This window comes from Phyllobates terribilis, unplaced genomic scaffold (genome assembly GCF_046119375.1).
Source record: "Phyllobates terribilis strain yellow unplaced genomic scaffold, ASM4611937v1 Scaffold_47__1_contigs__length_9908305, whole genome shotgun sequence".
Taxonomy (NCBI): Eukaryota; Metazoa; Chordata; class Amphibia; order Anura; family Dendrobatidae; genus Phyllobates; species Phyllobates terribilis.
The window spans coordinates 6,713,494-6,741,147 of NW_027362807.1; the positions used below are offsets into that span (position 1 = coordinate 6,713,494).

At 44.2% G+C, this 27,654-nt stretch overlaps 1 protein-coding gene and 1 pseudogene across 1 annotated transcript; both read left to right on the forward strand.

The window, feature by feature from the left end:
- The window catches only part of LOC141191570 (uncharacterized), a 773,803-nt pseudogene that overhangs the window by 54,515 nt on the left and 691,634 nt on the right, over nt 1-27,654 (forward strand).
- Nucleotides 661-27,645, forward strand: LOC141191569 (uncharacterized). Its single transcript, XM_073661499.1, has 8 exons — nt 661-735; nt 20,260-20,409; nt 20,534-20,713; nt 20,797-20,920; nt 21,004-21,101; nt 21,286-21,376; nt 23,932-25,003; nt 25,083-27,645. The coding sequence occupies exons 2-8, from the start codon at nt 20,332-20,334 to the stop codon at nt 25,708-25,710; spliced, it is 2,271 nt and encodes a 756-aa protein (XP_073517600.1). The 5' UTR covers nt 661-735; nt 20,260-20,331; the 3' UTR covers nt 25,711-27,645.

The window sequence follows — 27,654 nt, forward strand, 5'->3', positions numbered from 1 at the left end:
CGTACACCTCATACACACGCGGCTCTGCTCCGTACACCTCGTACACACACGGCTCTGCTCCGTACACCTCGTACACACATGGCTCCGCTCCGTACACCTCGTACACACGCGGCTCTGCTCCGTACACCTCGTACACACACGGCTCTGCTCCGTACACCTCGTACACACATGGCTCTGCTCCGTACACCTCGTACACACACGGCTCTGCTCCGTACACCTCGTACACACATGGCTCCGCTCCGTACACCTCATACACACGCGGCTCTGCTCCGTACACCTCGTACACACACGGCTCTGCTCCGTACACCTCGTACACACGCGGCTCCGCTCCGTACACCTCGTACACACGGCTCCGCTCCGTACACCTCGTACACACACGGCTCCGCTCCGTACACCTCGTACACACGCGGCTCTGCTCCGTACACCTCGTACACGCTCGGCTCTGCTCCGTACACCTCGTACACGCGCGGCTCCGCTCCGTACACCTCGTACACACGCGGCTCTGCTCCGTACACCTCGTACACACACGGCTCTGCTACATCCACACTGTAAACCCCTCCTGACCCCACACATAAACTTCACCTCATCCAGCACCATGACAACCAGCACAGCAGAGTCCTGCATCCACTGAGGCCCCTGATCATGTGACCCCTGACTCCTCCCCTCCTGTGACCTCATCACAGCTCCTGTGCGCACAGAGCAGCCATATATGTGGTGGCGGCTCTGCAGGTGGAGGTATGTGGAGACCCCATTACTGGGCGCATTGGGCATTAACCCCTTCAGCACGGAGACTCTTTTGGGGTCTTGTGTTGCCCCTTTATAAGAATCATAAGGTTTTTGTTCTGTTTCCTGTAATAGATACATACGACCCAACTATGGAGACAGGAAGGGAGGAAACGTATTGTTCTCATAGTACAGGACCCCTTTACTGGCCCCACAGTGTAATGTCCCCATTATGCCCCTTATGCAGGATGTATGATGCCCCCACACAGTGTAATGCCCCCATTATGCCCCTTATGCAGTATGTATGATGCCCCCCACAGTGTAATGCCCCCATTATGCCCCTTATGCAGGATGTATGATGCCCCCATTATGCCCCTTATACAGTTTGTATGATGCCCCCACACAGTGTAATGCCCCCATTATGCCCCTTATACAGGATTTATGATGCCCCCACACAGTGTAATGCCCCCATTATGCCCCTTATGCAGTATGTATGATGCCCCCCACACAATGTAATTCCCTCTTTTTGCCCCTTATGCAGGATGTATGATGCCCCCACACAGTGTAATGCCCCCATTATGCCCCTTATGCAGTATATATGATACCACCACACAGTGTAATGCCCCCATTATGCCCCTTATCCAGTGTGTATGATGCCCCCACACAGTGTAATGCCCCCATTATGCCCCTCATGCAGGATGTATGATGCCCCCACACAGTGTAATGCCCCCATTATGCCCCTTATGCAGGATGTATGATGCCCCCACACAGTGTAATGCCCCCATTATGCCCCTTATGCAGTATGTATGATGCCCCCCACACAATGTAATGCCCTCATTATGCCCGTTATGCAGGATGTATGATGCCCCCACACAGTGTAATGCCCCCATTATGCCCCTTATGCAGTATATATGATACCCCCACACAGTGTAATGCCCCCATTATGCCCCTTATCCAGTGTGTATGATGCCCCCACACAGTGTAATGCCCCCATTATGCCCCTTATGCAGGATGTATGATGCCCCCACACAGTGTAATTCCCCCATTATGCCCCTTATGCAGGATGTATGATGCCCCCACACAGTGTAATGCCCCCATTATGCCCCTTATGCAGTATATATGATACCACCACACAGTGTAATGCCCCCATTATGCCCCTTACCCAGTGTGTATGATGCCCCCACACAGTGTAATGCCCCCATTATGCCCCTTATGCAGGATGTATGATGCCCCCACACAGTGTAATGCCCCCATTATGCCCCTTATGCAGTATATATGATACCCCCACACAGTGTAATGCCCCCATTATGCCCCTTATGCAGGATGTATGATGCCCCCACACAGTGTAACGCCCCCATTATGCCCCTTATGCAGGATGTACGATGCCCCCACACAGTGTAATGTACCCACAGTACCGCCTGAGGTCATACAGTTAGAATAGGTCCTGAGGTTTTACAGCTGGAATAATCCCTCTGGAATTGGTTTTACCTTTGCCTGCTCTCCTATATGTATACCCTCGAGCATGTATATGACGCGCCACCTCGGTCGTGGGGTACTCTCTGCCCGTCCGGTCGTTGCTAGGGGAGATGTCACAGTGGCGGTGACCCAGTCCGTGACCCAGGGCAATAAAAAGGTGATAATTTACAGGGGATTTATAGTTTTTATATAAATGTTCATGACGCCACCTGTGGTATGCGGCTAAAGGGAGCCGCCGCTGCGGAGCAGGTCCTCTGGAGCTGTTGTTAATGCAGCAGAGTTGGTTTAGCTCTCCACAGGTAGACCTTAGCTCCAGGGCTGTGCTGAGATGTTATAGATGTTGCAATTGTGGTGCCGTGTAGTGCAGGGGGTGATGGCGCAGCAATTATTTCTCAGAGACAGCGGGGTGCAGTCTTCAGGGTTTACTCACAGTTGTTAAATTCCTCAGGTTACACTTTCCAGATTACAACCACCCACGTCGTGCTGCGTTCACCAGGCAGGGGTTCAGCAATCCCTCAGGTATTTCAAGAGTGCCTGACAGGACCCCGTTCTATATGTCCTTCTCAGCCGTCTTCCTGCGCTGGTGTGTGACCCACTACTCGGTAGCGTCAGCCCTCCCTGGGAAAAGGTGCACTCGGACGGCGGGCCGGTGTTTGTAGGGGTGGATGCAGTCGCGGCCTTGGCCCTGTCCGTGCCCTGGGCACACACATTAAAAATATGGGCTTTAGTGGAAGAGTGGTTATTTGTTGACTACGCCATCTGTGGTTTCTGGTGAGGACCACGAGCGCTGCAGAAGTCCTCTAAGGCCGGTGTTTTGGCAGCCAGGATGTTATAGCTCCCCGCAGGTGGGAGCTAGGCCTCAGGGCAGGGTAGAAGAAGTGCAGTGCAGAGGAATGGTGGTCGAGGTGCCGCGCAGAAATGAGAGAGAAGAGGCGGTGTATGAAGTCATCCAGGTTTTTACTCATGGTAGACTTGTTTTCAGCCACAAAGCTTCTCTTTGTTCCTCACGGCATACTGCGGCCACCAGGATGGGGTTCAGCACACTCCGGGTAGCTCGGCTGCACCAGACAAGACCCCTGCACCGGAATGTTCCTCTCTCCTACCGTACTAGAACCGCCTCGTGCCCCATTAAAGTCCCGTACAGGTACTGCAATGTCCGTTGAAGGTGACTTCTAGCACCCGGACCGCCTAAGTCCTTTATTGGTGACTGGAGTGTAAACATTGCTCAAGGCTGGGGTCCCTCTGGATAGACGCAGATTAAAGGAATACAGGTGGTGACTCCACTCCGTCCGTATTCCCCCTGGGATCCACTGCAGCCTCCGGACTTTTCTGACAGAGACATGGAGTACAAAGTCAGATAATCGGGGACCGGTACCCCCTTTTGCGGCAGGAGTCTCTCTGACCCAGTCAGAACAAGGGTAGCCGGTGGCGACTCCGCTCCGTCAGCACCCGTTGAGATCCTTTCGCCTGCGGAGCTCTTCTCCTCTGCTCCCCTCCTAGGCCCTCTTACTTGGACAGAGCTTGCTGTAACTCAATTCTGCCCAAGTCCCCAATCTCAAGGCCTGAGACTGGGCATCGCAGCCTCCCGAGGCATCTGCAGCTTGTACTGTCTGGCTCCTCCAGGGAACTGCGACCAAAGACCCTGTATTAAAGATGGACTCCATATTTATATGGATCCATTGGTGTAACCATAAAGTGCTCCCTCCATCCTCACTCACTAAGATTCCCCCTACTTTTGGTTCCCCCCATACTCCTCCATTCAGGACCGGGGCAGCACATTGTGCTCTAAACCCCCTTCAGAATGGGAGTGTGTAGTGTTGGATGTGTGGTGGGGTCCGGTGTGGTGCTCCATCCTTACCTCGGAGAGGAAGTACCACACCTCTTTCCATGAGGTGCAGTACACCTGTGGCGACTGAACCCTCAGGGGTGCCACACTGGCGCTCACCCTCCTTGCCCTGAGCCTCACCAATGTCCCAAGCCGGTATCCTCGGATCTTTCTGGGCAACCTGGAGTTCCCTGGATCCTATGTGGTTACCTTTTTGGCGACTTGAGTGCGGATGTGGCAACTGCACCCTGAATGTACAGAAGCCTCCGGTTTCTAGTTGAACTTTGTAATTGTCACTAGTTAGGGGCCGGTGCCCTCTGCGGCTCGATCCCTCCACCGCCTGGCAGATTCGGGCGTACGGGTGGCCTCCAGCACTGCCCGTACCCCTGGGATCCCTTCCTCGTTCCTGGAGCCTTCCTCCTGCTCCTCTCCTCCTCAGTCTGTCCTGGACCTCTCTCTAGGCCCTCCTCCCGAGCCGAGCACCTGCAGAGCTCCTGCTCCCAACTCTTCCTCTCAGACTGCTCTGACTGACTGACCTGTCCTTTCAAGATGGCTTCACTCTATATACTGTCCTAACAAGTGCTCTTCTGAACTTCTTCCTCCACCCACACCCACTACATGGTTCCCCCTACTTTGGTCCCCCCCACTCCAGCCAGGGACAGGGCTCAGCAGGAAGCGCGATGCATCTTGCCCCTCCTGCTGGTTTGGAGTAGTGTAGTGTTGGATGCAAGTGTTTGGGTCCTGAGCAGCACTCTATCCTTACCTGAGAGTGAGATACCACACCTCTGGGTGAGATGCAGTACCTCTGTGGCGACTGAACTCGCAGGGGCGCCACATATACATGCATGTAGGGGAGCAGGCCTTACTAGATATCGAGGCTTTGTACAGTAATATACCGCATGAGGATGGTATCAGAGGAGTAAGACATTTATTGAAATCGAGATCAATGGAGTGTACCAGACATAATGACTTCATGGAGAATCTTCTAAAATTCACTCTTACTCATTACGTATTGCTTTTTGACAGGAAGTACTTCCACCAGCTATGGGGTACTGCTAACCTATTCCTGGGCTGGTGGGAGGAATCCACAATATTCAGGGATGATCATAAGTGATGACATCCATATATTGGGGTATGATACAAATATATTGACTACATTTTTCATCATCTGGTCAGGGACGAGTGAACAATGTTTTGAATTTGTCAGGGAACTCAATATCCATAGAGTTGGCCTGGGATTTATATCAGAGTTTAATTATTATCAGTTGCCTTTCTTGGATGTACTAATCAAGAAAGATTGGGATGGGACCCTAAGAACACACATCTACCATAAACCTTCAAGCACTAATAAACTATTGAAGTGGGATAACCACCAACCCATCTCCATAAAAAGAGGAATACCCAAGGGACAATTTTTATGGTTGAGAGGGTACTGCTCTAATGTCACAGATTTTAATATACAGGCAATAGACCTGAACATCAGATTCAGGGAAAAAGGGTACTCATGGAACATTTTGGATTTCACGTCGTTTGCAGAAAAATGGGAGAGCCAAACGCTCCTCCATACCAATCCATGAGACCAAGAAAAATATTGGACTACATGAGTAAGAAAAACTTATGACAGAGTGACTGTATCTTTCATATCCTCAGAAAACACTGGGATATACTTGTGACTATCCCGGACCTGAGGGTGCTGTGGGATCTATTCCTACAATAACTTTCAGAAAGGGTTGGTCCATTAGGGACCATTTAGTGCATAATTTCTATAAAAAACCTGCACCCAAGGGGACTTGGCTAGATAGAGGAATCTGCGGTTTCTTTAGATTTGAACGACATTGTACATGTAATTGGATGAGACCATGTAAATGTTTCTTGAGCTCCTCCATGGTTGAAATCTTTTTTCCAGTGGGATTATTCCAACTGTAAAACCTCAGGACTAGTATATATGGTCACATGCACCTGCCCCCTAGATTATGTAGGCAAGATCAAGAGGGAGTCTAGGAGGAGGGTGGGGGGCATTTGGGTGATATATGCCATGGTTGGGAAACCCCATTAGCGAGAGACATGAACAGTGTACATTGCGGTGAAACCGGAGACATCTCCTTTTGTATCATTGTGGTTGTTAAACCCAATGTGAGAGGAGAAGATCACAATAGATGTATCCTCAAAAAAGAAAGTGAGTGGATTGTTAGGGGCCAGTGAATCCAGTCTAAGGGACTCAATGAGAAAATTTCCTATGCCTGTTTAGTGTGAATACAGACCCATTCTGGATTATATTTTTGGATTGTATACTCTACCCATTGCTACTTGGTTCCCTGTGAATGGGGTTTACATATTGTTGTACTTCATCGAGATATCTGAGCTTCTATATCTGAATTATTACTTATCAATTATATTCCACTTATACTATTTCATAATTAACAAGTGTGGTGATCCTTGTGTATCTCTAATTGTGCAATAGAGGGGAAATTTGACCATTTAGGAATATACTGAGGGCCATCATCCCATATTTTTTGTAGTGATAAAGTAGATCTACATGCTTATTGCATGATGGGAGAATGTGCAATACTTGTTTTTAGTTTCCCATGACGCTGATCTCAGAGATAGAAAAATCCTATGTTGGTGGAATGCAATCCAAAACCATTATGCTCTCTGGTGTGAAACGCATGCTTCCGAGACTGTGATGCACTCCGGCATGGAACGCACGTATCCGGGCACGTTTGTGCTTTCTGCCCGCCCGTTGTTTTGTGCTGAATTGTGGGGAATACTTGAGAATTTATTTTTGTTCTGTCTTTAGTTGATCCCACTGATACATCAGATTAGTCCTCAGAGAAATATAATTAGAGGAACCCATGGACACATTAGGATATGTGAAGCTGACCTCTGCTCTCCTCTATTTCCTTTGAATTTATTGTGTGACCTGTATTTCAAAACAGTAGCTCTTGGTTTGTTTCATTTCCATGTGTAAATTGAATTTGACTCGTAGTCTTTGATATCTCTTTCAAACTTAGTTTTTTTGATGTCTGAGATCCATCCTCCAGACTTTATAAATTCTTTTGCATATTTTGTTTGAGTTTTGTATCCATAAAGGCTTCTACACTAGGCGGAATACTTTCAACTAGTTATTTTCAAGAAACAAATATCAAACGCAATGTGACTTGGTTATCCTATAAGTTTTTTTTTAAAATGTGGACATTCATCCTGTAAAGCATGCAACTATGTTTATAAAACCGACACATTTGAAGAAAACCTAACGGGACAACAATTTGCAATACACAATTTCATCAATTGTAACACTATAGGGGTCATCTATTTAATAGTGTATAGAGAGTTAACTACAATATGTGGGATGCACGTCAGGTCCGCAAAAAACTATATTAGCAGACAATTATCCGACGCCATCAATCCCACAACATTAAACGTGTCTGTGGTTTCAAGACACTTTTTTCACAAAAACATAACGCGGGTGCTCGGGTTCAACATATTGCGGATCGGATAGACAGATTGCTGGGTGGAGCTGGGGAAAACCCACCGTTCATGGTACACATTGGTACTAATGACAAAGTTAGAGGGAGGTGGAAGGTCCTTAAAAATGAGTACAGGGAAGCTGAAGACCAGGACCTCAAAGGTGGTGTTTTCACAAATACTGCCGGTGCCACCTGCGTCACTAGAAACACGTCGGGAGCTTAGAGAGATAAATCAGTGGCTTAGAAATTAGTGCAGGAAGGAAGGGTTTGGGCTCATGGAGAACTGTGCCGATTTCGCGGTTGGCTACAGGCTCTACGGTAGGGATGGGTTGCATCTCAATAGGGGAAGGTGCAGCTTTGCTGGGGGAAAAAATGGTCAGACGGATGGGGGAGCTTTTAAACTAAGATCTGGGGGGAGGGTAGTCATGCTTATAAGGGGTTAGATAGACTAGACAGAGTGGGAGAGTAGGGGCTGTGGAGGATCTAGGGGGAGCTGGGATAAGCAAGGAAAGTAAGGAGTTGAGTAGGAGTAGGAAATTTGCTAATTGTATTAAATGTCTACTAGCAAATGCAAGAAGTCTCGCAAACAAAATGGCTGAACTGGAGACTCTTATGTCAGTCACAGAATACGATGTGGTGGGTATTACAGAAACCTGGTTGGATGAAAGCCATGACTGGGTGACAAATATAGAGGGATACACTACATTTAGAAAGGACAGGAAAGACAAAAATGGTGGAGGGATGTGTATTTTCGTAAGATCCAACTTAAAAACTGTGCTCAATGACAACATTGGGAGAAGCTGCGACAATGTAGAGTCAATTTGGGTAAATGTACATGGGGATGGCAATACTGGAAAGCTGCTAAGTGGAGTTTGTTACAAGCCTCCTAATATAGCTGAACTTCTAGAGGACGAAATATTGGAACAAATTAAAAATGCAGCAAATAATAATAGGGTCCTTATTATGGGGGATTTTAACTATACAGATTTCCAATGGGACATAGAATCTTCCAGTTGTACTAAAAGCTACAAATTCTTATCCACAGTTCAGGACAATTACCTCTCTTAGTTGGTAGATGAACCAACCAGGGGAGGTAATCTGCTGGATCTGGTGCTGTCAAATAGACCAGATACAATCTATAGGTCCGGGAGCATCTGGGAAACAGCGACCATAATATGATAAGTTTCAATGTAATATTTAATAAAACATTTCAAAACGAAAATGCTAAAACCTGGAACTTTAGGAAAGCCTTTCAACAAATAAAGGGAAGAGCTTAATTGTGTAGACTGGGACCATATCATGGTAACTGGGGATACCGAATATAAATGGGGCATGTTTAAGGAAATATTACTAGATTCCTGTAGAAAATTTATACCCTGGAATAAAAAGGAACCAGGAATAAAAAGAAACCATTATCGATAAATAAGACAGTACAAATTTTAATAAGACAAAAACAAAGGGCATTCAAAATCTTGAAGGCCAAGAATATAGAAATAGCATTTCAGTAGTATAAAGACCTAAATAAGAAATGTAAAAAGAAATCAACCTAGCAAAATTATCTACAGAGAAACAAATTGACAGGGACATTAAATTCCCAAAAATGTTATACATACATCAATGCCAAAAAGAGTAAATCAGATGGTATTGGCCCCTTAAAAGACAATAATAACAAGATAATTATAGAGGACAAAGAAAAGGCTGAGATATTAAGCAGACACTTTTCATACGTGTTCACCTTCAAACAGTCTGTTTCAGGGTTCTTTCAAGAGGGCAAAAATCAAAGTTCACCTCCTAATATAACTAGTTTAACACAAAAGAAGTACACCTGCGTCTGAGCAAATTAAACATTGTCAAATCCCCTGGACCAGATGGTATTCATCCACGGATACTGAGGGAATTGAGCTCAGTAATTGACAAACCGCTGCATCTCGTATTCTTAGACACTCTTGTAACAGGGGTAGTGCCACAGGATTGGAGGATAGCTAATGTGGTACCGATATTTAAGAAAGGTAAGAAGGTGGATCCAGGTAACTACCGTCCAGTAAGTCTGACATCAGTAGTGTGCATAGTTTTTGAGGGCATCATAAGGGATGACCTGCAGAGATATATTGCAGAGAATAATATAATAAATGATAATCAGCACGGATTCATGAAAAATAGGTTGTGTCTAACCAACATGTTGGGGTTCTATGAGGGGATAAGTGCAAATCTGGATGTTGGTAATGCGGCTGATGTGATTTACCTGGACTTTGCAAAGGCATTTGATACTGTATCACATATACTGAAGCTACAGAAGCAATGACTTGGGGGAACTATATGAAGATGGGTGAGGAATTGGCTAAATGATAGGAAACAAAGAGTCGTCATAAATGGTACAGTCTCTAAATAGGACATAGTCAGCAGTGGGGTGCTACAGGGATCTGTGCTAGGACCAATTCTCTTTAACCTCTTTATTAATGACCTTGGGGATGGGATTGAGAGTTAAGTGTCAGTTTTTGCTGACGACACCAAACTATGTAGGATATTAAAATCTGATCTTGACATTACGATATTGCAGAACGATCTGGATAAGATGACTGAAAGGGCAAACACTTGGCAGATGAGGTTTAATGTAGATAAATGTAGAGTAATGCACCTAGGATGTAGTAATCCTAATGCTGCATATACATTAAGTGGGAGTATACTCGGGACTACAGAACAGGAGAAGGATTTGGGTATTCTAGTTACAAGTAAGCTGAGCAGCAGTGCTCAATGTCAAGCAGCAGCCGCAAAAGCAAACAAGATTTTAGGGTGTATAAAAAGAGAAATAAAATCCTGCAATCCCAACGTATTGTTACCCCTTTATAAATCACTGGTGAGGCCACATCTGGAATATGGGATCCAGTTTTGGGCTCCACATTTTAAAAAGGATATTCAGAAGTTAGAGTCAGTTCAAAGGCAGCAACTAGATTATTATATACAGTGCTGGCCAAATGTATGGGCACCCCTGCAATTCTGTCAGATAATACTCAGTTTCTTCCTGAAAATGATTGCAATCACAAATTCTTTGCTCTTATTCTCTTTATTTAATTTGCTTGCAAGGAAAAAACACAAAAGAGAATGAAGCAAAAATCAAATCATTGATCATTTCACACAAAACTCCAAAAAAGGGCCGGACAAAAGTATTGGCACCCTCAGCCTAATACTTGGTTGCACAACCTTTAGCCAAAATAACTGCGAACAACCGCTTCCGGTAACCATCAATGAGTTTCTTACAATGCTCTGCTGGAATTGTAGACCACTCTTCTTTGGCAAACTGCTCCAGGTCCCTGATATTTGAAGGGTGCCTTCTCCAAACTGCCATTTTGAGACTCTCCACAGGTGTTCTATGGGATTTAGGTCTGGACTCATTGCTGGCCACCTTAGAAGTCTCCAGTGCTTTCTCTAAAACCATTTTATAGTGCTTTTGGAAGTGTGTTTTGGGTCATTGTCCTGCTGGAAGACCCATGACCTCTGAGGGATACCCAGCTTTCTCACACTGGGCCCTACATTATGCTGCAAAATGTTTTGGTAGTCTTCAGACTTCATAATGCCATGCACACGGTCAAGCAGTCCAGTGCCAGAGGCAGCAAAGCAACCCCAAAACATCAGGGAACCTCCGCCATGTTTGACTGTAGGGACCGTGTTCTTTTCTTTGAATGCCTCTTTTTTTTTTCCTGTACACTCTATGTTGATGCTTTTTCCCAAAAAGCTCTACTTTTGTCTCATCTGACCAGAGAACATTCTTCCAAAACGTTTTAGGCTTTCTCAGGTAAGTTTTGGCAAACTCCAGCCTGGCTTTTTTATGTCTCAGGGTAAGAAGTGGGGTCTTCCTGGGTATCCTACCATACAGTCCCTTTTCATTCAGACGTCGACGGATAGTACGGGTTGACACTGTTGTACCCTCGGACTGCAGGGCAGCTTGAACTTGTTTGGATGTTAGTCGAGGTTCTTTATCCACCATCTGCACAATCTTGCGTTGAAATCTCTCGTCAATTTTTCTTTTCCGTCCACATCTAGGGAGGTTAGCCACAGTGCCATGGGCTTTAAACTTCTTGATGACACTGCGCACGGAAGACACAGGAACATTCAGGTCTTTGGAGATGGACTTGTAGCCTTGAGATTGCTCATGCTTCCTCACAATTTGGTTTCTCAAGTCCTCAGACAGTTCTTTGGTCTTCTTTCTTTTCTCCATGCTCAATGTGGTACACACAAGGACACAGGACAGAGGTTGAGTCAACTTTAATCCATGTTAACTGGCTGCAAGTGTGATTTAGTTATTGCCAACACCTGTTAGGTGCCACAGGTAAGTTACAGGTGCTGTTAATTACACGAATTAGAGAAGCATCACATGATTTTTCAAAGGGTGCCAATACTTTTGTCCACCCCCCTTTCTTAGGTTTGGTGTGGAATTATATCCAATTTGGCTTTAGGACAATTCTTTTTGTGTTTTTTTCATTGAAGACAAATTAAATGAAGAGAATAATACCAAAGAATTTCTGATTGCAATCATTTTCAGGAAGAAACTGAGTATTATCTGACAGAATTGCAGGGGTGCCAATACTTTTGGCCAGCACTGTAGGATGGTAGACCTCTCATATGATGAGAGGTTGAAAAAGTTGAGCTTGTTTAGCTTAGAAAAACGACGCCTCAGAGGGGATCTCATCTACAGGTATAAATATATGTGTGGTCAGTACAAAGGTCTAGCACATGACTTATTCCTTCCAAAAATATCAAATAATTTGGTCCAGAATCTGATAAATTAGTCAGAGACCAAATTTAATTCAGCAAACATTAAATTTTTATTAATAAAATACACAGACACAAAATAGAAAAGAGATAAAAAGCACCTCCATGCTATGAGGGATCAACCACTGCATATATATGCCTAATATTATATGTATATGGTATAAAATTAATACTATACTTCCATAAAGTGCTAAAGTGGAAGCTGTGAGTTAAAGATATCCTAACAGTGCAAAATGCAAAACATGGTGTAACAAGATGATAAACATACCACAGAGCAGCTATATTGCTGGCACCAAGGTTGTGCAGCGTCCTTGGGGTTGAGGGATGCTGCACAACCTTGGTGCCTGCAATATAGCTGCTCTTTGATATCATTCTGCATGGACAGCCACCAAAAAAGTCTGGCAATGGCTTTCCATGTAGCAGTAACCCCAGGATGACCACTTAAGACGGAATCATGAAATTCTTGTAACACACACAATCTTAGGTACACAGGCACAAATGATTTAGATCCTGGAGTGTCCGGAGAAGCCAATGATTGGGCGTTATGGATCTCCTTTTCCAATTCTGAGGTTACCATAGAAACTACAATACCCTGAGGAATTATGGAGGATGGGGGTACTGGAGGTGAAACTGAATTGAGACTACGAGATAATGCGTCAGCTTTCACATTCTTAGACCCCGGTCTGAATGTAATGCCTCTGCGGGAGTTTATCTTTTAGCTGATTCAATGTAAGCTAGATTCTTCTGATCAGTGACCACAGTAACTGGATGAACCGCTCCTCCAAAAAATGCCTCCATTCCTCAAAGGCTAATTTTACAGAAAGTAACTCACGATTCCCAACATCATAACTTCTTTCCGCCGGCGAAAATTTTTTAGACAAAAAAGCCCATGGACGCAAGTTAGTCAGAGTTTTGGACCCCTGCGACAAAACCGCCCCCACTCCGACCTCCGAAGCATCCACCTCTACAATGAATGGCTCTTTGAGATCCGGTTAGATCAGAATGGGAAGAGACATGAAACACTCTTTTCATGTTTCAAAAGCCCTGATAGCACTCTGTGACCACACCTTGAGATTTGCCCCCTTACATGTAAGGTCAGTAAGAGGTTACACAATCTGAGAAAACCCCTTGATAAATTTCTTATAATAGTTGGCGAATCCCACAAAATGCTCCAAAGGCTTGAGATCACAAAGCTGAACCCAGTCAATTATGGCCTGTACCTTCCAAAAACACATTTCTCTAATTTAGCACACAAAGAGTTCTCCCTTAATCTTTGTAACACAACAGGGACATGTGCATTTAATAACCCAAATGGCATGACAAGTAGTGTTGAGCTAACTTGTTTGGCATTTAAAATTTGTGTTCGTGTGCAGGGTCCCGACTTGTTCGCGCCAAAAAATTGGCTCCGAAATGCTGAACAAATTCGCTCAACACTAATGACAAGGTTTTCAAACAGACCCTCAGACCTTAAAAACGCTGTTTTCCACTAATCACCCTCCCGGATGCGTATCAAATTGTAAGCCCCTCTAAGATCAAGTTTAGAGAACACCATGGCCCCCAGAAGCTGATTATATAGGTTGTGGATGAGTGGAAGTGGGTACGTATTTTTAACCATGATTTTGTTGAGTTCTCGGAAATCAAGGCAAGGACGGAGACCCCCATCTTTCTTTTATACATAGAAAAAAGCAGCAGCTACCAGAGAGGAGGAAGGACAGATATGACCCTTCCATAAACTTTTGTTAGCATATTCTTGCCCATTCAGACCCAGACAAATTGTAAAGGAGAGCTTTAGGCAATTTGGCACAAGGAATAAGATCAATAGCACAATCATAAGGATGATGGGGAGGTAGTATCTCCGTCTCTTTCTCCAAGAACACATCTCCAAAGTCCTTCAGGTACCCCGGCAGACCCTTCAGACTAGAGGAGCATATTTGTACAGTTTTTAGCGATTTCTTGCAACAATTAGGGCCACATTTAACAATCTCCCTCTGACACCAATCAATAACAGGATTGTGAATCTGCAACCATGGAAGCCCTAGTACCAACCCAACAGGTAAATTATCCAACACAAAACATGAGAAGGATTCAAAGTGGAGTGCTCCCACTTGAAGCGTGAAATCCACTGTTACCTTCTTGATCAAATTCCTAGATAATGGTGTCTTGTCAAGGGCGAAGATTTGCATGGGTCTTTCTAAACTAACTGTCCCTAACCCTAACTTCCGAACCAGTCCCGAATCAATAAAGTTAGCAGCAGACCCACAGTCAATGAAAGCCAATGTTGATAACACCTGGTTCTCAAAGCATAACACTGTATTTATCAGTACTTTAGAAGAAAAAGGTACCTGGGAGTCTGGGTGACCTCCTCGGCCATCACCCACACTCAGACGTTCTCCTGATGGTTTGCTAGCCTGAGGGCGAGTAGGGCAATTCTTGAGAAAATGTCCAGAGAGACCACAGTACAGGCAGTCTGAGATCTTGTCTACGTCTACAACACGAAGATTGGCAACTTTAATCTCCAATGGCTCCACCTCCGGTAAATGGACCTGCTCCGGGGATATATAATGGGCAGCTTGGTGTTCCTCATGTCTCTCATGGATTCTACAGTCCATTCGTATGGCCTGGGTCATGGCTTCCGCCAGGGAACAAGGAGCTTCATGGAGGACCAGGGCGTCCTTAAGGGTTTTGGAAAGGCCTTTGTGGAACTGGCACCTGAGACCTGCATTGTTCCACAGAACTGCAGTGGACCACTGCCAGAACTCAGTACAGTAGTCCTCAGCTGTGCGACGCCTTGAACCAGGTTTATGATCTTAGCCTCAGGGACCTGGATCCTCTTGGGTTCGTCATATGTCAGTCCTAAACTGTCAAAGAAGGTGTCAACAGAAAACCGTTCTGGGGCTTGTGGGGACAAGGAAAATGCCCAGGTCTGAGGGCACCCTTGCAGAAGGGACAGGATTATTCCCACCTGCTGGAACTCTTCCCCTGACGATCAGGGGCGCAGGGTAAAAAATAACCTACAGCTCTCCCTGGAGACCCTAAACTGGTCTTTCTCTCCAGAAAATTTATCAGCGAGGTCTAATACAGATTCCGGAGAGACCAACTGTACATCAGAGGGTACTAACGTCACAGCCACTGCCGACAGCTTCAGCACGCCCCTGTACAAGCGGAGCAAAACCGCAGGTGCGGTGAACAAGCAGAGCAGAGCAAAACCGCAGGTGCGGTGAACAAGCAGAGTGGAGCACAACCGCAGGTGCGGTGTACAAGCGGAGCAAAACCGCAGCAGGTGCGGTGAACAAGCAGAGCGGAGCAATACCGCAGGAGCGGTGAACAAGCAGAGCGGAGCAAAACCGCAGGTGCGGTGAACAAGCAGAGCGGAGCACAACCGCAGGTGCAGTGAACAAGCACAGCGGAGCACAACCACAGGTGCGGTGAACAAGCAGAGCGGAGCACAACAGCAGGTGCAGTGAACAAGCAGAGCGGAGCACAACCGCAGGTGCGGTGAACAAGCAGAGCGGAGCAAAACCGCAGGTGCGGTGAACAAGCAGAGCGGAGCAAAACCGTAGGCGCGGTGAACAAGCAGAGCGGAGCAAAACCGCAGGCGCGGTGAACAAGCAGAGCGGAGCAAAACCGCAGGCCCGGTGAACAAGCAGAGCAGAGCAAAACCGCAGGCACGGTGAACAAGCAGAGCAGAACAGAACCGCAGGTGCGGTAGACAAGCGGAGCAGAGCGTAACCACCGGAGCGATGAACAAGCAGAACAGAGCAGAAGGTGAAGGCAGACAGGACAGGGCTCTGTTCACATGGAACAGACTGGAAAATACAGGAAGATGGTTAGAACACAGGAGGTAGATATGGAGGCAGGGAAAGGGGACAAGCAGAACCAGATACACACAAGGTACTTACAATGAAGTAGCGAGTGGACACAAAACTCACAAACAGAAGTACAGAAGTTGGAGTTAGGTGCAGGTTCAGACACTGCAGGCAAAGGGAAGGTACGGACATAGATATAAGTAACGGGCTAGGACACTGTTCAGACAGGAACTGAACCGGGAAGAAGCCTGGGAACTCAGCCCCCAGGGTGGCGGAAACAGACTAGAAGTCAGAGATACAGGTAGTGGCCCTGCGTACTCGGCCCCCAGGGTGGCGGAAACAGACTAGAAGTCACAGGTACAGGAAAAGGCCCTGGATACTCAGCCCCCAGGGTGGCAGACAGACTAGAGTCAGGACAGGACCTGGCACCCCAGTTGCAAAAGACAAACTGAGTGAAAGTGTTGCTCAGGCACCTCCTACTGGGTGGAGGGGGTTTAAGTATCCAGTGACTCACAGCAATAGGCTGGGGACGCATTAGGACTGTGCACACAGTAGCTATAAGAAACAAGCAGAAAGCCGCGCCGACGCCCTAAGCAATCAGACAAGAGACATGGACACAGCAGGTAATGGAGCAAAGAGTGCAGCATGGACTGACAGGTAAGATTGCGGTCTTGCATGGTGGGAGGTGGTGCACCATGCAAGCACGCCACCAGGGATGTTTCAACCATATTGGACCACCGAGCTGTCAATCAAAGTACCGACAGCTCCAGCACGCCCCTGTACAAGATTGGACAGCTGAGCAGTCAGTAACTGCATCCCAGACACAGTGAGGGGTGAAACTGTGACAATTATCATTTTCTTCCATACAGTACAGGGTCAAATTGTCTGAGAAGTACTCAGTAATCAATGGACACCCAAGTGTTTGAAAGGGAAGGATATAAAAGTATCACAGAGACTCACATGTTGCCAACCATGAATAAGCATTGGTTTCATATGTGGGCACTTGGTGGTATGCCATCACAACATCACAACAGTTTTTATGAATTTACAATAAATGTGAGGTTTTAACAATATACAGTCATGGCCAAAAGTATTGAGAATGACACCAAAATTATATTTTCACATGATCTGCTGGCCTCTGGTTTTTATTAGTGTTTGTCTGATGTTTATATCACATACAGAAATATAATTGCAATCATATTATCAGTACCAATAGGTTATATTGACAGTTAGAATGAGTTAATGCAGCAAGTCAATATTTGCAGTGTTGCCCATTCTTCTTCAAGACCTCTGTAATTCTCCCTGGCATGCTCTCAATCAACTTTTGGACCAAATCCTGACTGATAGCAGTCCATTCTTGCATAATCAATGCTTGCATTTTGCCAGAATTTGTTGGTTTTTGTTTGTCCACCCGTCTCTTGATGATTGACCACAAGTTCTCAATGGGATTAAGATCTGGGGAGTTTCCAGGCCGTGGACCCAAAATCTCTATGTTTTGTTCCATGAGCCATTTAGTTATCACCTTTGCTTTATGGCAAGGTGCTCCATCATGCTGGAAAAGGCATTGTTGGGCGCCAAACTGCTCTTGGACGGTTGGGAGAAGTTGCTCTTGGAGGACATTCTGGTACCATTCTTTATTCATGGCTGTGTTTTTAGGCAAGACTGTGAGTGAGCCGATTCCCTTGGCTTAGAACCAACCCCACACATGAATGGTTTCAGGATGCTTTACAGTTGGCATGAGACAAGACTGGTGGTAGCGCTCACCTCTTCTTCTCCGAATAAGCGGTTTTCCAGATGTCCCAAACAATCGAAAAGGGGATTCATCAGAGAAAATGACTTTGCCCCAGTCCTCAGCAGTCCACTCCCTGTACCTTTTGCAGGATATCAGTCGGTCCCTGATGTTTTTTCTAGAGAGAAGTGGCTTCTTTGCTGCCCTCCTTGAAACCAGCCCTTGCTCAAAGAGTCACCGCCTCACACTGCATGCAGAAGCACTCACACCAGCCTGCTGCCATTCCTGAGCGAGCTCGGCACTGCTGGTAGTCCGATCCCGCAGCTGAAACAGTTTTAAGATACGGTCCTGGCGCTTGCTGGTCTTTCTTGGGTGCCCTGGAGCCTTTTTGACAACAATGGAAGCTCTCTCCTTGAAGTTCTTGATGATGCGTTAGATTGTTGACTGAGGTGCAATCTTTGTAGCTGCGATACTCTTCCCTGTTAGGCCATTTTTGTGCAGTGTAATGATGGCTGCACGTGTTTCTTTAGAGATAACCATGGTTAACTGAAGAGAAACAATGATACCAAGAACCAGCCTCCTTTTAAAGTGTCCAGTGATGTCATTCTTACTTAATCATGACTGATTGATCGCCAGCCTTGTCCTCATCAACACCCACACCTGTGTTAATGGATCAATCACTAAAACGATGTTAGCTGCTCCTTTTAAGGCAGGACTGCAATGATGTTGAAATGTGTTTTGGGGGTTAAAGTTCATTTTCTGGGCAAATATTGACTTTGGAAGTACAGTAATTGCTGTTAAGCTGATCACTCTTTGACATTCAGGAGTATATGCAAATTGCCATTACAAAAAATGAAGCAGTAAACTTTGGAAAAATTACTATTTGTCTCATTCTCAATACTTTTGGCCATGACTGTAGACAATACTGGAGAATTCATCTCTCCTCCTTTCTCTACTTGAAATGTCCCTGACCAGGGCGGTTCCATGGGGTGATCTTCAGACAAAGTGCATTGAATAAACAGTGAGCTTACCTCCCTCTTCATTTTCCCATTATATGCATGTTTTCCCTATAGTGATGAATATTTATTTTTGCTAAAACTGTGATAGTTTCACTTTAAAACTTTTTTTAAACCTTTTTTATAAACTTTTTTAAACAACTCTCATTAGTGCGATCATACAACATACAAGCCTTTTATTTCTCAGGTGATGCACTGTACTACTGTTGTGCCATGTATTATCACTTGTCAGTGTAATAGTAACGGCCCCATACAGATGAGATACGTTTTGGCTGAACGGTCATTTGGCAGACAGCTATCTCTCCTGACTCCCCCATACTCACAAATATTCCAGCTTTCCTGTGGTCTGTATGACTGACTGCATTTGTAGTCAACCAAAACCCCCAAAATCAGTGCTTTCATGCAACTTTAGTCTAATATTTAAGGGTGGCGTTAAAAAGTAACTTATTGGACTCTGCCTCTGGCCTGGCCTAATAGACTTTCGTACATTGCAGGCCCAGAAACCATTATTAAGCATTTAAGTATTGTAGGAACTAGGCAGCCCCATACTATTGAGCATTTGGGGAAGAAGGGGCATTGGGCCGAACTCTGTCTAGTTAGATGCCATGTTTGCTTTTTGCAGGAGCAAGTGGTTAAGCTGCCAGGGATTTTGTTGCAGCCGCATCTGTTCCATCCTTGCTGTGTACATGTATGTTCTGGTGCCCAAAAGAGTTCATATAAAAACAAAAACCCCAAAAAATGTTTAACGTGTTAAGAAATAATAACATGTGTTTTCTGCTTTTTGCATGTTTTTTCTTTTTACAAGAATTGTTGGTGACAATTTTCTTTTGAAACATTTTAATATCTGCTTTTTTTTTTTCTCTTGTAATATTGGAAAGCCTAAGGCCAGAAATAAACTTCATAATACACTGTACACGTAGACTTTGGTATCAAATAATTGCTGTCCGCGGTGTTTGTGCAATCAAAACAGCTTTTATAAAAGCTTCAAACTTCTGTGTGTGAATCAGACATGAGCTGTAACTTGATAGAAGATTACAGTCTGGGGAAGATGGGAAACATTCATACAGACAGCCGGTGGTGATGTGTTCAATGACGGTTTGTGGCTAAATATGTTTTTAGAGCTGTAGTAGAAGATGTTGCCTCATCATGTAGTTATTTCTCATGTCACGTGTAATGAATATCTCCTGCAGTATTGCTGATGCCAATTCCAGTGTCGGAAAATGAGACGAGAATTAGTGGTATGGAAGATAAGTCTATGAGAAACGTATTCAGCTGCAGACTCCGAGGAAGAAATTGCTTGTTGTCTGTGGCCTAAAATATAAAGGTTTTATTACTAGATGTAAAGAAGAAAACTAAATACTGTAAAATAATAAATATCCTTATATGTTTCCCCTCATTATCTCCAATAGTTGTATTATACCAACAGGATTTTTATCTTCTACTCATTCAGGTATCTACAACACCGAATCCTCTCAGTGGAGATCTTCTATATAAGAATATTTTCCTGATTTATCCATCGAAGATGGATATGGACAGGGACAAGATGGCGGAGAGGATATTACACCTCACCCTAGAGATCCTCTTCCGGCTTACTGGAGAGGTGAGAGATTCTGATGACGTCACATCATTCTTATCTATGGGAATAACAGATGAACAGAACTGGAGAGGTGAGGACTCTGGAAATGTCTGTAGTGAGATTTATTAATGTGTCTCTCCATAACCAGGATTACACAGTAGTGAAGAAGACCTCTAGTGAGTGCTGTCAGGACCCTGTGTCTGAGGGATGGGGAAAACCCCTGAGACTAATCACGGGGCCTCCACCTCACCCCATGATACATGAGGATATCAATGACCAGAAGATCCTAGAACTCACCTACAAGATGATTGAGCTTCTGATTGGAGAGGTGACATTACTGGGAATGCTGGGACATTATACAGTAACGCTAAGAAGGGATCGGGGAGATGACGGTATCAATGTATGTGTCAGGTTCCTATAAGGTGTCAGGATGTCGCCGTCTATTTCTCCATGGAGGAGTGGGAGTATTTAGAAGGACACAAAGATCTGTACAGGGATGTCATGATGGAGATTCCCCAGCCTCTCACAACACCAGGTAAATGACAGGACTAAATACACACGGCCTACAATTATCTGTATGAAAATAATTAATTCAGTCCCTGTATGTGTTTCCTCCAGATCGATCCAGTAAGAGGACAACACCAGAGAGATGGCCCTGTCCTCTTCTTCCACAGGACTGTAAACAAGAATATCCCAATGTTCCTCAGGATCATCAGGTAGATGGAGAGAAGGTGTCATGAGATCTCCCCTATGATGTGTAGACGGCTGTGAAGGTTTTGTGCTCAGTCTTGTTTTATCCACCAGTATTTATATTTGTGTAATGAGAACGGTGGAGATGACGGGATTAGAGCGGATCATAGATGGGACTTCTCCATCTGACTTTTATAATATTTGTTCCAGAGTGAAGATCAGACCCATATTAATACTACAGAGACAAATGTGACGGGTGATAAGTGCTGTAAAGAAGAGATTCCTACATATGACTACCCAGGTGAGTAGTAACCACTAAATGCAAAGAAGTTACAGATTCTTCTCAGTCACCCGCTGTGGCGGCTTTATCGGTGGTGTAGTTCGGCCGTATCACAATCGTGTGATCCCCATTTTGCCGCTCGACCACAACATTCTCCTTTATCTGAAAATGTTCAAATTACTTTGTGAAATCGTGAAAGCCCTTTTCTATAGAACTTACAACCTGGAGGATCTACCTACCCCCTGGGATTAGAAGACACTGTTCGTTACCTGCCCAAATCTGTAAACTACAAAGCCAAATGACAGCGTATGTAGAATGTGCTGACAAGTTAGAAAATCACTTGAAGAAAAATATTATGATGGGTCTGTAAGAGAAAGTGGAGGGTAATGATGCTGTTGGCTTCCTAGATCCCTGATATCTTATTGGATGAATCTACCTTCTCTCCCCTCTGTGCTGCTGAATGTCCTCATATGGTACCTACAAGACACTGTACAATAACAACAGTTTCCCTTTATCCTGACTTTTCAATTTCTTTTAAAACCAACTAACTTCAAACAGGATAGCGATAACCTACACAGAAAACATTACACCTGAGCCATGATATATCTGTAAGCTGTGCGTGGCTGATGGCTGTAATATACATTTATTCACGCCTGCAGGAGATGTGTTGGCATGGCTCGAACCCTGGTTTCATGGATTCACTCCACGTCATAAATTCCATTATGTTTTCAATCCTAAGGAATTCAGATTACTGCACAATCTCTCTTGAAATGGGGTCGCTAATACTTTCTCTACTCTTCTGGTCAGAATTCATCGTAGCTCCAATGGTTTATCATAAATGAGTGCAACTCCAGTTTAGTGTTGGATTTCTCCCTTCATACATACGTTGTGTTAGATCCCTCCTGTTTGTTTTTTCCATCTTGTGTTTTGCGGTCACGTGACCATCTGCCTTTATATTCCAACTCCGCCCTTTTGGCTGTGGTGGACTTCATTGTTTTTTGACTGTTTTGCTGGCCAGGTGCTTCTGTGCCTATCTCTGTCAGTTTGCTTGGTCCTTTTGGGACCTCTAGTACCTTTTTGTCAGTTTATCTTTTTGTGTTCTGCAACAACTTTCTCTGTTCAGGAGGTGTCCCATTTTTGTTCCAGTCCTTAGTTCTTTTAGGGACCCCTTACCTTTATTCTATAGGTCTCCATTCAGACTAGCCTAGGACTAAGGCGGGTCCGTTCGCTAGGAACAGGCAGCCCGCTATATCGTAGGGATTCAGCTTAGTCTTATTGTAGGGAAAGCTTTCCCCTTCTTTCCTTAGTACTTGTTGCAGATCATAACACGTTGTTGTTGGGGATGTTACATGTTTTTATATTCTTTCTTTTTTTTACAGGCTCATTCTGTATGATAGTTTCATTGTATTGGGATCGGCCTTCCTCACTTATGTGACTCTGTAACTCCCTGGTAGCCTTTCAAAAAGATCTCCATTGCCTCTTCCAAATGCCCGAGATCTAAATTTAAGACAACTCAGCTCTGCACTATTCTAAAAAATTGTCTTTGAATGTCTAATATTTCTTCTTGAAACTCATCTGACAGAAAATATTGTCCCTTACGATAGTTTAGATTGCCGAGAGCCACCGAGCCCCATACTCTAATTACTCCCATCACCAGCGCCGCCTGCAGAATGATTAAGGCGGCTCCTGGTGACAGAAGCAGACGTCGCAGGACCAGATCCCAGAGGAGATGGGACACACCATTTGCTGAAGCCCTAATATTACAAAATGTCAGAAAACTAGGGCAGTAGAAATCCCCATAAAGTGACTTTATTTTGGAAATTACAACCTCAGTGAATTAATCTATAGGAGTAGTGATTATTTTGACTACACAGGCACTTTCCGAAAATTAGCACTGGATGCTGGAGCATAAAAATTGCATATTGGCCATTTGATTACCCAACACATAGTGCCCAGATTGTGCTCCAGGACACATACACTGTAAATTAAGTGGGTTCTTCTCACTATAGTAATGCCAAATACATGGATGCTGAATGTGGTTTGGGCACACTGCAAGGCTCAGAAGCGATGGTGAGATTTGACTTCGGAAAAGCAGATATTGCTGGATTGGTTTATGGAAACCATGTTCCATATTTTGGAGGCTAAAAGAACAAACAGTTGGACACCACGCTCTACTGGTTCATCCTATGAGGTTTTCTATTAGACTGTGAACTATCATTCTATCAATAACTTGCCATTTCTACAGACATTTTAAGTACAATTAACACAAGAATCCCATAGAAAAATAAATAAAGATTGCATACCACTTCTAAATCAGTCTAAACAAACAGATCCCTGGGCTACATGCGAGTCCAGGAAAATGAAGAAATATATGCTCAAGTTTAAATATTCCTCTATTTTTTAGATTTGTGTGTAATAAAATAGATTTTTAAACTTGAGCATATATCTCTTCATTTCCCTGGATTACCATATAGCCCAGGGATGTGTTTGTTTAGACATTTTAAGTAGAAATGTTCAAAAATATAAATTTCAAGGATATTTTATTCAAAATGAATAATTGTTTTTTTTCTTGGCAGATGACTGTACCAGGAGATCAGAGGGACAGGAGATTTTTAAATCGAATGATCTTGAGATCCCACAGGATACAATTGAAGTGAATGCCATTACTTCAGATATACCATCATCCCTTCAAAGCAAAGATCTATCATCTAATTCTATGAAACACATCCTGTCTTCTGATTCATTACCAACTACTAAGGAAAATCAAAATAAAATAAGCATTAAAAAACGAACTGCTCCTAAAGCAAAGAAATCCTTTTCACTTTCAGAAAATGGAAATAGTTTTACTTTCGAGAAGTCTATTCTTAAACATCAAAAAAAACACTCAGCGGACAATAGATTTTTTTGCTCCAAATGTGGAAAATGTTTTAATCAGAAATCAGTTTTTGTTAATCACCAGAGAACTCACACAGGGGAGAAGCCTTTTTCATGTTCAGAATGTGGGAAATGTTTTAACCGGAAAGCGCATCTTAATAACCACCAGAGAACTCACACAGGGGAGAAGCCATTTGTCTGTTTAGAGTGTGGGAAATGTTTTAGCCAGAAATTAGATTTGATTAAGCACCACAGAACCCATACAGGGAACAAGCCTTTTTCATGTTCAGAATGTGGGAAATGTTTTAACCAGAAAGCACATCTTAATAGCCACAAGAGAACCCACACAGGGAAGAAGCCTTTTTCATGTTCAGAGTGTGGGAAATGTTTTAACCAGAAAGCGCATCTTAATAGCCACCAGAGAATTCACACAGGGGAGAAGCCTTTTTTCTGTTCAGAATGTGGGAAATGTTTTATCCAGAAATCAGATCTTTTTAGACACAAGAGAACTCACACAGGGGAGAAGCCCTTTTCATGCTCAGAATGTGGGAAATGTTTTAATCGTAAAATGATTCTTGATAGCCACAAGAGAACTCACACAGGGGAGAAGCCTTTTTCTTGTTCAGAATGTGGGAAATGTTTTAACCGAAAAGCGCATCTTAATAACCACCAGAGAACTCACACAGGGGAGAAGCCATTTGTCTGTTTAGAATGTGGGAAATGTTTTAATCGTAAAATGATTCTTGATAGACACAAGAGAACTCACACAGGGGAGTAGCCTTTTTCTTGTTCAGAATGTGGAAATGTTTTAATCATAGAATGATTCTTGAAAGTCACAAGAGAACCCACACAGGGAGAAGCCCTTTTCCTGTTCAGAATGTGGGAAATGTTTTACAAGGAAATCAAGTTTGATTAAGCACCAGAGAACCTACACAGGGGAGAAGCCCTTTTCCTGTTCAGAATGTGGGAAATGTTTTAACCAAAAATCAGTTTTGGTTACGCACCAGAGAACCCACACAGGGGAGAGGCCATTTTTATGTTCAGAATGTGGGAAATGTTTTAACCATATATCACATCTTAATAAACACCAGAGAACCCACACAGGGGAGAAGCCTTTTTCATGTTCAGAATGTGGGAAATGTTTTAACCGGAAAGCGCATCTTAATAACCACCAGAGAACTCACACAGGGGAGAAGCCATTTGTCTGTTTAGAGTGTGGGAAATGTTTTAGCCAGAAATCCGATTTGATTAAGCACCACAGAACCCACACAGGGAACAAGCCTTTTTCATGTTCAGAATGTGGGAAATGTTTTAACCAGAAAGCACATCTTAATAAACACCAGAGAACCCACACAGGGGAGAAGCCTTTTTCATGTTCAGAATGTGGGAAATGTTTTAACCAGAAATCAGGTTTGGTTAAGCACCAGAGAACTTACACAGGGGAGAAGCCTTTTTCCTATTCTTTTTTTTTAATCCAATAAATTTTTATAGAGATTTTTTCATTAAGTTTTTTTTTGACAAAACATCCCAATCCTGGTATGCACGGCACCCCATCCCTCATCCTGGTATGCATGGCTGCCTCATCACCAATCCTGGTATGCATGGCACCACTCATCCATCCCCAATCCTGCCATGCATGGCACCCCATCCCTCATCCTGGTATGCATGGCACCCCATCCCTCATCCTGGTATGCATGGCCCCCTCATCCCCAATCCTGGTATTCATGGCAACTTTTATCCCAAATCTGGTATACATGGCACCCCTCACTTTTATCCCAAATCTGGTATACATGGCACCCCTCATCCCAATCTTAGTATGCATGGCTCCCTCATCCCCAATCCTGGAGTGTATGGCACCCCATCCCTCATCCTGGTATGTATGGTACCCTTTATCGCTATCCTGGTATGCATTGCACCCCACATGCCCCAATCCTGGTATGCATGGCACCCCATCCCTCATCCTGGTATGTTTGGTACCCCTCATCCCTATCCTGATATGTATGGTACCCCTCATCCTGGTATGCATGGCACCCCATCCCTCATTCTGGTATGAATGGCACCCCATCCCACATCCTGATATGCATGGTACCCCGCATCCCTATCCTGGTATGCATGGTACCCCTCATCTCTATTCTGATATGTATGGCCCCCCTCAACCCCATCCTGGTATGTATAGTGGGCACAATGTACTGGACACTACAACTTAGTGGTCACTTCAACGGCAGTTTGAAATTTTCACTCAGCAACATCCAATGCTGCTTGTTTCTGGAAAACACCCATTTGTCCCTACACCTGTAGGTAAATTCCCAAAGGGGTATAGTTTCCAAAATGGGGTCACTTGAGGGTGGATTCTGTTTTTCTTGCACTTAGGGGCTCTGTATAGAAGAAATTGTGTGACACATTTCGGCACCATATTTACCCATTGCCCTGTGTGAAAATGTAAAATATGAGGCTTAAACATTTTTTTTGTGGTAAAAAATATAATTATTTTTTCTTCACTGCCAATGGTATGACTTTAAAAATGTAAAAATACTCACTACTTCCCTAGATAAATTCCTTGAGAGGTATAGTTTACAAAATGGGGTCACTTGTGGGGGTTCCTGCTGTTTCGGCATGTCAGCGACTCTTCAAATGTGACACGGTGTCTGCAACCTATCCCAGCCAACATAGCACTCCCTTGTAAAAATAAAAAATTTGGGGCTAAAAGATCATTTATGTGGAAAGAGTGCTCACCACACATCTAGATAAGTTCCTTGAGGGGTCTAGTTTCCAGAATGGTGTCACTTGTGGGGGGGTTCCTCTGTTTAGGCACATCAGGAGCTCCCCTAATGCGACATGGCGTCCGTTAATTATTCAAGCAAATTTTACATTCAAAAAGTCAAATGGCGCTCCTTCCCTTCCGAACCCTGCCGTGCGCCCAAACAGTGGTTTTCCCTCATATATAGGATATCGGTGCACTCAGGAGAAATTGCACAACAAATTTCATGGTGCAATTTCTTCCATTACTATTATGATAATGCAAATTGGTGACTGAAAAACATTTTTGTGGGAAAAATGTGAAAATTTTATTTTTACGGCTCAATATTATAAACTTCTGTGAAGCACTTGGGTGTTCAAGGTGCTCACCACACATCTAGATAAGTTCCCTGAGGAGCAAAAAGTCAAATGGCGCTCCTTCCCTACCGATTCTTGCCGTGCACCCAAACAGTGGTTTTCCCTCACATGGGGTATTGGTGTGCTCAGGAGAAATTGTACTACAAATTGGTAGTCCATTTTTCCTGTTACCCATGCGAAAATAAAAAAATTTGTGTCTAAAGTAACATTTGTGTGAAAAAAAGTTAAATGTTCATTGTTTTCTTCCACATTCCAAAAATTCCTGTGAAGCACCTAAATGGTTAATAAACTTCTTAAATGTGGTTTTGAGC

Coding starts and splice junctions, on each gene's coding strand:
- LOC141191569 (XM_073661499.1), top strand. CDS start 20,332: ATGGATATGGACAGGGACAAGATGGCGGAGAGGATATTACACCTCACC. Junction 20,410..20,533: donor TCTTCCGGCTTACTGGAGAG/GTGAGAGATTCT, acceptor CTCCATAACCAG/GATTACACAGTAGTGAAGAA. Junction 20,921..21,003: donor CCAGCCTCTCACAACACCAG/GTAAATGACAGG, acceptor TGTTTCCTCCAG/ATCGATCCAGTAAGAGGACA.